Source organism: Leptidea sinapis, chromosome 22 (genome assembly GCF_905404315.1).
Source record: "Leptidea sinapis chromosome 22, ilLepSina1.1, whole genome shotgun sequence".
In the NCBI taxonomy this organism is placed as follows: domain Eukaryota; kingdom Metazoa; phylum Arthropoda; class Insecta; order Lepidoptera; family Pieridae; genus Leptidea; species Leptidea sinapis.
The window spans coordinates 5,590,040-5,600,757 of record NC_066286.1 but is presented as its reverse complement, the minus strand read 5'-3'; the positions used below and the strand labels follow the sequence as shown (position 1 = coordinate 5,600,757).

The 10,718-nt window shown below is 37.7% G+C and overlaps 1 protein-coding gene across 1 annotated transcript in view; it reads right to left on the bottom strand.

Moving 5' to 3' along the window:
* Positions 1–1,825: 1,825 nt before the first annotated feature.
* The window catches only part of LOC126970956 (uncharacterized), a 70,859-nt gene continuing 61,966 nt past the window's right edge, over positions 1,826–10,718 (bottom strand). Inside the window, exons 4-5 of the mRNA XM_050817101.1 lie at positions 6,293–6,526; positions 1,826–5,630 (exon numbers count right to left, since the gene is read on the bottom strand). Coding sequence (XP_050673058.1) covers positions 5,539–5,630; positions 6,293–6,526 — 326 coding nt within the window. The 3' untranslated portion in view covers positions 1,826–5,538. The remainder of the gene's footprint in view (positions 5,631–6,292; positions 6,527–10,718) is intronic.

The following is a 10,718-nucleotide window of genomic DNA, read 5'->3' as shown; positions in this document are numbered from 1 at the left end:
GACTCCTAAACTAATGAACGGATTTTAATAGGGATTCATGGAGTGCAGTTTGGTCCTTGAGAGATAGGATAGTTTTTATTTCGATTTGGGACCCATAATTATTTTTATTTTCAATATTTGTTTTGTATGGACATATTTTCTATGAGAATTTAGTGACGCACGGTTTGACAGTTCCGCTGTGAAACAATTTCATTATAACAACAGGGAGCATTTTTTACGAAATAATTCTTGATGTTTTGAAATATAATTGGCAAATTCCTATAAAACAGTTTTTTTTTATTATCTATCGTCTGTCCGACGTATATAGTCATTCATCACAATATCTCTGGAACCATTAGAGCTAAAGACTTGAAATTTGGTAGGAATATTCTTTTCACCAAGTATAGGACAGCTCAGAAAGGATTTTACGAAATTCCACCCGCAAGAGTTTTTTTTATTATGAACAGAACAACGTCTGTCGGGTCAGCTAGTAGTTATATATATACAATTAATCATTTACAGAAAGAATCTTAAGCTAACAGTGCCCCGCAAATCTGTTTGGACAGTTTGTCTGCAGAATCAAGTCTCTTGTCAATACATTGTAACTTATATCCAGTTAAGGAAGAGTAACGTCAGTTACTCTTCCGGCACGGAACCCTAAATATTAAATGTTTCTGCGTTTGTCCTCTAGAGTTACCTACGTAAACCTGATTGTCGATCACAGCAAAGATGTCGAAGTAATTGACTGCGAAGTAAGTTTCTAAACATGACATTGTAGTGATTTACCATGAGGTAACTGCTGTTGCAATATTCGAAGCGAGAGTTAAGTTACTGCACTAAGTTTTAAGTTACATTCCATTAGCTCATTGAGAATGACGCCCGCTCTTGAAATATTTACGTCTGCAACTAATCTTGTTTCCAAACTGTTAATGCCTACTACTCGGCTAAGTCGAGTTAGTAAGTCTTTTGTGGGGCGATGACGATGCAACAAAATCCCAGAAAATGTTCAAAACAAAAGTATTACGTTATTCAAAAGAATTGTTAAAAAACGTTTATGTGGTAAAGGTTGCTATAACATAAATGAATTTCTTAATGATGCCACAGATTGGGAATGGAGTGACCGCCCTCAGGCTATTAAATATTAATTGTACAATATTACTTTGTAAACATATTATTTCGACGAAAAAACAAGCCCGCTGAGTTTGTTGCGCCCATTCTTCTCATGTCTGAGGCATTCGTTTTGGAATGGGTGGTAGTTTTTGACATTAAAAAAGTGATGTCACATCCTATTTGGAATAAAAATATTTGAATTTGTTCGATTAATTATAAAGTGAATCTTTAACTATCTGGTATATATTGTACTTATTAATCGGAGTTAATAACTTTACAGAAACAGCATCGCCAACGAACGCTTTTATTTCACAAATATGTAGGGTTGCCTCGTGTTGTTTTACGACAAGGTCTGTATGCAAATAAAATTTGAAAAACAAAATTTTATGAACGATGCGGGATTCGAACCCACGACCTCCGGCGTTCCGTGCCGGTGCTCTAACCAACTTAGCTAACCGTTCGAGTACTGCCTCGTTATACGTACCTACGTACTCTTAGGTTGTGGCTTCATAGAGAGTTGAACAAAGCAAACAGAATTTTATAACGAGTCGGTACTCGAACGGTTAGCTCAGTTGGTTAGAGCACCGGCACGGAACGCCGGAGGTCGTGGGTTCGAATCCCGCATCGTTCATAAAATTTTGTTTTTCTAATTTTATTTGTGCATTAATCCTAGGGTTATCACTTTAAAAACATAACATATTGTTAAGGTCTGTATGGTGATAAATAAAACAACACATAATATGGGTAACTTGTTCATGTCACATTATTACTATATTCTACTGTTACATTTACTGCTACAATAATCTTACATTTGTATTGTGCAAAATGTCTATCTAATGTTGCTGAAATATGTTAAGAACATCTCCAAGTGTATACATTCTATTTAATCTTACACTGTCACATTCATAGACTTAACCCCCTTATTCATAATGGTCCGCTAACTTTAAACAGCCGCTAAGGAGTGTTTTTTCTCATTCTGACTTAGGTCAATAGAAGAAGACCGAGTGTGAATTAGCAATGCTTTAAGTTAGCAGACTATTATGAATAAGGGTGTTAGAATAACTAGCGTATAGACGATCTGATAGCCCGATAATTCCAATTTTGATCAGTCTATGTATGTGTTAACTAGTGGATAGGTAGTTGAATATTATAAATACTAAGGAGTTATTTTTTTTTATATGAAAATAAGGAACGAGACGAACAGGACGTTCACCTGGTGGTAATTGATACGCCCTGCCCATTACAATGCAGCGCCGCTCAAGATGATTGAAAAACCCAAAAATTATGAGCGGCACTACAACTGCGCTCGTCACCTTGAGACATAAGATGTCAAGTCTCATTTGCCCAGTAATTTCACTAGCTACGGCGCCCTTCAGACCGAAACACAGTAATGCTTACACATTACTGCTTCACAGCAGAAATAGGCGCCGTCGTGGTACCCATAATCTAGCCGGCCTCCTGTGCAAAGGAGCCTTCCACTAGTAATTAATTGTGGCTTGTTTACGACTTTTCAATTAAAATTGTTTACCGCAAGAGATGTTCGTTTCTCTTGCAGGCTTTGTCTATACACTAGTATATTGTAAGTCTATGGTCACATTACAATACTGTTTGGTCTTAATTGTCAACTAAGAAGGTACCTGTATGACTTTGTTATAAGTACTAAGAAAAGTGGAATTTACTCTCATATTGTACTAATACTATGACTCGCATAATTTGATACTAAAATCTAAAATAATACTAACAATGATTGTTTAAAAAATAATGCACCTTTGGCTGTCTGTAATATAAATAATAAAATTAAATAACTTTAACATAACGGCTTAACTTAATTGTAAAAGTGTCAACAAAATTTTTAAAAATTAGGAGTAGCAAAATATACATAAATAAGTAATAGCTACTTATATTATTACAAAACCCAGTAAAAGCCTTAAGGCATGATCACATAGAACAAATTACCGTCCGGACCAATAATTTTGGCGATGCGCCCACCGTACCGTCCGATGATGCGGCCGTAATAAATCCCACTATGTGTTATACGGACTATTTCACACGACACTTCAGTGAGTCAGCGTTCGCAGATTTAAAAATTATCAATTTAGATATTTCGTGTAATTTCCTTTCGGGGCATAATATCTTGAATCGACAAAAACATACCTTTGTGCCAACATACCGTCGGGAAATATAAAAATCAAACCACGATTTAACAAAATAAAACAGTAAATAATCGCTATTTGATAGCGTTATAAAAATATATTTTAGGTTTATACACTCTTATGCTTTTAAAATTCGCTCACAATGGTCGTATCACATACAAACACACTCACACCAACTTTAAATCATTCGATTTGGATAACCTTTGGTACATTGTTCGCGCCATGTAAAAGGAGCACTAAAGGGGAAGAGGTGGCGGTTGTGCTTGCGACTACAGTCACGTACAGATTATCATAAATATTATTGTTACTAACAATATCCCATTCTCTTGGGCTTAACCCATTCGAAAACCTTTATCCAAGCCTTCAACAATGAGGTGAGGGCATGACATGAGGCACTAGGGTTAGGTAGGGAAAACTAACGGATTTTTTTTTAAATGAAACCAAAGGACGAGACGCGCAGGACGTTCAGCTGATGGTAATTGAAACGCCCTTCCCATTACAATACAGTGCCGCTCAGGATTATTGAAAATCCCAAAAATTCTGAGCGGCTCTACAACTGCGCTCGTCACCTTGAGACATAAGTTGTCAAGTCTCATTTGCCCAGTAATTTCACTAGCTACGGCGCCCTTCAGACCGAAACACAGCATTGTAACCAGGACACTAACGGCTCACTGCAGATTAAACAAACATCTCTCAATCTTAGGCCTCAGATATTGCAGAGCGTGTAGATTCTGTAGTAGTGCAGATGAAACCCCGTTACACATCCTCTCTGAATGTGGTCCTTTAATGCGTAAAAATAGCAACTCTTTGGGAAGTCCAGTTCTTCAACCACTTAAGATACGTCAGCTCACTGCAAAAGATATAATAAGATTCATGAAAAGAATCAATCTTAGCAGTGAGCTATTTCAATAGAGCACATTGGTCGCAGTGAAACAGGGCTACACTGAATTGTACTAAAGCCGCTTTACAAACTAAAACCATATCAACACTTACCAAATCCACTAATACCCATTACAATGTAATGGAAGGTGTGTCAACATTATCTCTACCTTTTTGTTACTTTCATTTAAGAACTCACAAAAACAATGAATGCTAAAGACATTAACTGTTTCGCTATCAGCTTGTTTCTTCATATACGAATAAAGGTTGACGATTCCACTTGAGAAATTTTCGTGTCTGATGTAACGGGTTGCGGGTTCAGAGCTGTTGGAATATTGCACAATTATGTTGTGTATATGTGTTACTTTTCTGTTTGTACGCCAGGTGTATATGTAACTATTGGAGTACACTATATCTCGATGCAGCAACAAACCTCCATTTGCATAATACTAAAATATATAATTACGGCTTGGTAGTTTCGGCCATCTTGAATGTTAGTTATGTTCGACATAAATAATTATTATTGCCGCCATATTACTTATGAAAATATGAGAATGAATAAAAAAGGACCATTTTCATTTTATAAAGGACTGAAAATGTTAATCATTTTCGTTTCTTAATTGTTAAATACTAAACCATTGGGTACAAAATTTGTATGCGACTGTATTTGTATAGCACTGACACCGTCTCGACCAATAGCGCGATGCCAACGACATGCCGCATATCTCCCCCCTCCGCACCTCGTATTTACCGCCAATTTGTTCGGTAAATTACTATTTCGCAGATAAAGCGCCAGTGCTCCTTTTACGTGACGTAAACTATTATACTATTTATATTGAATATACCTTAATGGTATTATCCTATATTATAGTAGGTACAACTTAAATTTTATAACAGTGAAAAAATGTGCATGGAGAGCGTGCTGCTTTGTTTCTTGTGTTGAGATCCTGTGACGTCATCTAGGGACGAACCACATTGAATAGATACACCTACATCAGCTAGACCAGTGCTTTTCAATATTATTTATCTCGCGACCCCATTACAGTTTGAAATATTCCGCCGACCACGGAAAAAAAGAGAAATAGACTTTTTATTCGATTATTTTTGACATTTCAAAAATGGCATCACGAATTGAGAAATTTTTGAAAATTAACAAGTCTTTATCCCTAAAATTGTGTTTTTATTGCCTTTTTGCTTCTGCCGGCGACCCCCCTAGGGGTCGCGACTCACAGATTGGATAACACTGAGCTAGACTCTATTACATTATATATTATGTAGGTGTGCTGGTCTCATTCCATTCAAGCTGTCTTTGCCGATGTCAGCAGGCTGTTGGCGTCTTGGAGTGACGTCACGAGGTCGGTACTGGATAGACTTAGACGTGCGCGGGCGCTCGAGGGGCGGCTCGCGCGGGCGCTGGTCACAAGTAGGCCACGTACATGAGCAGTGAGGTGGCCAGGAGCACGACCCAGCCCACCACTGTGCGCCCCGACCGCGACAGGATGCCCTTCCCTGGAAGCAGTAACTCACGATACACGTATTGCACCAAACCCAGACAGAAAATTCTCAAATAAATAAATGAATGTCGTTTCAGTTCAGTATTATTGATACTGGACTTTAATCCATAATACTAACTAGACATGCACGAATGTTTAACAGAGTTTCTTGAGTTAAAGTCAGAAGAATCGTGTGTGTGTGTGTGTGTGTGTGTGTGTGTGTGTGTGTGTGTGTCGGGTAACATACTCCCAACGCTCTGCCAGATGCCGATAACACCACCATTCGCAAGCGAAAGTAGCACACACAGTCCTACTCCAGCGGTCGGCAGCGCGTCGGCGCGGATCCGGCTCAGGTAAACAGAGTGATGAATTCAGAAGAAGAGTGTGTGTGTCGGGAAACACACATCGCTCGGCCAGATATCGATAGCAGCAGCAATCCCGCAAGCGCACATAGCACACACAGTTCTACGCCAGCGGTCGGCAGCAGCGTGGATTCAGCTCAGGTAACCAGAGTGTTAAAGTGAAAAGACGTGTGTGTGGCGCGCAAAAGCGGCAGTAATCCCGCAAGCGCAAGTAGCGCACGCAGCCATGCGTGCAGGTCGGCAGGGGCACGGATTCGGCTTAGATCACAGGAGTGTGGAAGCATGAAGAAGAGTGTGTGTCGGACGACGTACTCACATCGTTCAGCCAGGTGACGGTAGCAGCAGCAATCTCGCAAGCGCACGTAGCGCACGCAGTCATGCGCTAGCGGTCGGCAGCGGCGCGGGCCCAGGTAGCAGGTGTGCGGCAGCCAGGGAAACGGCTCGGGCAGGAAGCGTCGCTCGCAGCAACAGTGATCAGCAAGCACGCGAGTCTCGCAGTACTCCATCTCCCGCCGCGTGCATTCGCCGCACCCCTCCGGCGACACCGGGACTGGAACACACTCAAACGAATAAGCTACGATCGACCAGGCTTCTTTCATGCACAATCTGATATGAAAACTAATACTTAGTAATAAATCACATAATTCAATTGAAAGTGGTAAATGGTATAATTTATAACTTTAACATATACTTTTGTATACAAAATTATATAGATTTTAAATTTGTAATCTGGACTTTTCCAGAACGTATGGAGTGTTGACCAATCCAATCCGTGGGGCCCAGAGGCGCGGAGAATGTTCAAAATACTATCTTCGCGCCTCAATAAGGCTACTGGAAACCCAAGCGCTGGCAGCTATTTCGGTCAACGGATCAGCCGGATCCAGCGCGGAAATGCTGCCAGTATTCTTGGTACGCTTCCACGTAATGATAGTTTTAATTTTATTTAGTCATAGTATTGTAAATATAATTATAAGATTTTTTTTGTTTAAATAAATGTAAACCTCAAATATAAATATCTAGATCCTCTATATTGTGATAGATAGAGATAGGAACTCTATTAAATGTCAAGTATGAAAGAGACTTACATCGGATATAACTTCCACCCGTTATTCAAAAGTATATTGTATTTTTTTCTACAAACCACAGTTTTCTCATTTTTTTTTTTATTTATATTATAAAGTAAATCATTATTCATTTATAAACATGTTAGTACGTTTTTCACAATTTTAGTAAATAGTTAAACATTTAACTCTTAGTGAGAAATGTTATGATTGCTTGTTTTTAATTTTTATTATTTATTCTTAGTCCTTTATGAATTATCCCCGGTTTTATCCCCAATAAATAAATAAATTCTAACCCTTCATCACTAAGGAGTAAGGATATTAGGGATCGTAGTCGATCCAAATGATACGCTAGCAACTCTAATATTCAATATTCTGTAGGTAAGTACAATATATTTAATTGTCTTGTTATATTATTATTTGTAAGCAATAGACTTGCTCCATTTCCGTTTCCCAGGTGAACTACGCCGAATAAGAATGCCGCCATTACAAATTCTCGTCACAATGTTGATCTTATGAAACTCTATAAATGGCATAATTATAGGTTTTCCATTCACCTTCTTTAACGGACGCTTTCAACAACCTATATCTATCCTTAGTTTAACTTACTAGAGGTAGACAAATCTATCATTTTACACTTACTAACATTAATTCAATTCCCCCATTCAACAACCTATTGACAGATAGCAATGAACTATAAATATATTGGATATATGTATAGATAAGATCTTGCCATTAAACGGTGACAGCAATGTATCCGTAAGTTAAACGGATAAAAGGATAGATAGGTTATTGAAAACGGCCGTAAATGTCCCTACGTCTACAATTTTTAAAATATCAATCCGTAAAACTACTAGCGGACCCTACAGACGTTGTCCTGTATACACGTGTTAAATTTGAAAAATCGATCCAGACGTTAGAAGGAGATCACTAACATACGTAGGAGAATTACATGCCGACTGTATTGAGAATCTAAACCAATCTCAAATACACTGGAACACTCAAAAAAAATCATCAAAATCGGTTCTGCTATTTAGGATGTAGTTCATTGTCAACACACGTACAAAATAATTATATATACAAAGATACACATATAAGGACATATCATTCACAGTCTGATAGCGGAACGGTAAAAGTGTGCTTAAAGACAATGTAAGTACACATTTCTCCTTAGTCGTGTGTCAACTGTCACTGTCTGACTGAAATCTGTACTAAATAAAAGTTTTCCATTGCTGCTTATTCACCAAGAATATTTTAAACAACTGGAGTAAATGCGGCAATGTATATAAATAGCAGTCGAAGCTTATTATAGTGTAATTTGTGTCATCTTCCATATTTCGGCTTGTTTTTATACGACGAGATTTGTCTGTTCAGCAATAAAATAATCTGTAACGCAAATTTACTGTATTTTTATTATTCTACTGTGAAGTACGCGCGAAAACGTTGGTAGTGTCATGGTTGCCGATCATGACGTCACGCCTAATCAATTATAAAGCGTAATAAAACTACCAATTGCAAGCGACGCGGTGTTGATTAATTAGATATGACGTCATTTATGTTCCAGTTGACATGGCCTATTGCCGTATTTTATTCTTTTAGTTTGTACAGTATCTTTCTTTTATTCAAAAGAATTGTTAAAGAACGTTTGTGTGGTAAAGGTTACTATAACATAAATGACTTTCTTAATGATACCACAGATTGGGAATGGAGTGACCGCCCTCAGGCTATTAAATAATAAGTTTAATTTTAAAATATTACTTTGTCAACATATATCTCCGATGAAAAAAAAAGCCCGCTGGGTTTGTTGCGCCCGTTCTTCTCAGGTCTGAGGCATTCCTTTTGGAATGGGTGGTAGTTTTTGACTTTCAATAAGTGATGGCACATCCTAGTTTGAATAAATATATTTGAATTTGAATCTCTGGGTCTGGCTGGGTCATATATAAACCAGAAATATTTTTCTTAAACCAGAAATATTATTTTTTTATGCAATGGTAAAACGCTTCGTAACGCGTTACGTCGCCAGTCTCTCTGTCTTCCCTTTCTCTTACGCATACGGCAGTGGTAGGCAGGCTCCTCCCCTCTCCCTCTAATAAATTGTTACTTTTCTAGAATTAATTAAAAATGACACTAATAATGTACATGTAATATATTTTATAAGCAATAAAATACTTTTTCATAAATAACCTTTCCTCACATACATATAATTTAAGTAATAACCTAAGCTTTTCTCAAGTTTTACAATTTCAACATTAAATAGTTTAACTTAATTAATTACTAAGCAAGTTTTAATGTGACGAGATAGTTACTCTAGTGCGAATGAAAGATTTCTTGCGCTGTCACATCTCCATTTGTTTCCGAAGCAGTGGTAGTGTTTGAACTGACATCAAAAATAATATTGTAAAGGAATTAATTATGAGAAAATAAATGCCTTTTATGCCTTTATGCCTCTTTAAGTGTGTATATCGTTAATTCAAATATATTGTTGTCTTGCATCCATAGTACAAGATACGTCAAACAATATATTATAATAGTACAAGTAAGGTAGTCACACTCTGCAAAATCAATTAAAGGAATAAGAACTCTTGCAGTCATACAATAAGGTGTAATTCAGATCGTACGGCGCTGTTAAACTACATTTTTAATCACCTAGAAGTTGCCTCTCTTTCTATCGCGTGACTCTCACTTCTTCTGGCGTCATTAGGGTTGACTTCTTTACCTAAAACTGTACCTACCTAGTATAAGGTCATCTTATCAAAATAGCTAAGATTTTTCTTTAATATAAATAGGTATGTAATCGTAATTTTTAATCAATATTCTTTCGTTTTCAAACTACACTGGTTGCAGATTTTAAATAATTTCAATTTTGATCGCAATAACCTTTAATATGCTTTGCTTTTTTTATATTTCTCCATTTTTAAATGATCGGTCGGACCAGTGAAGTAGTTGACAACAAAGCTCGTACGTGCATCACTGCTCGCTCGTAAGTCCCTACTGGCTGGCCTACTGTGCAGATGCCGCCGCGCTTACATACGATTTCGATACCTACACGGGGAGTGAGACAGGCCTGCATACACTTACAGGCCACACATACTTACATACATATATCACCGCACTCGCCGACGAGTGCGAAGTCTCTTCAAACCTATAGTCCACTGGACTAACAGATATATTAGATCGTTAGTGATCTTCTCTCCATCCAGCCTAGTGTGCAGGCGGTCCGAGGTTCGAGTCTTCTTCCGAGACGCCCTGCGCCTGTGAGCTACATTTTCGGCCTCCAAGGCCCCCGCCCGGCTCCTTGTAAAAGCCTTCAGGGCTATCAGCACAGAGGAGGTTTTTAGACGGTAGGGGGTGTTTACACCCGAGCCCGACATCTGGGCCCCGTTTCGAGGTCTTCAATACGTAAATGTATTTTAATCCTCTCGAAAAAAAAAACAAAAATAAAAAAAAATTAATAATAAATAGATAAATAATAAATAAATAATACTATTAAGCTGATCCGACAAACGTTGTTCTGTACATAATAAATTAAATTCTGTTTTTTATGAATTTGTCAATAATATTTCATAACATCAAGAATTATTTCGTAAAATATACTCAGTGTTATAATGATATTGTTTCGAAGCATAACTGCCAAACCGTGCGTTAATCAATTCTCTTTAAAGAAAATATGTCCATACAAAA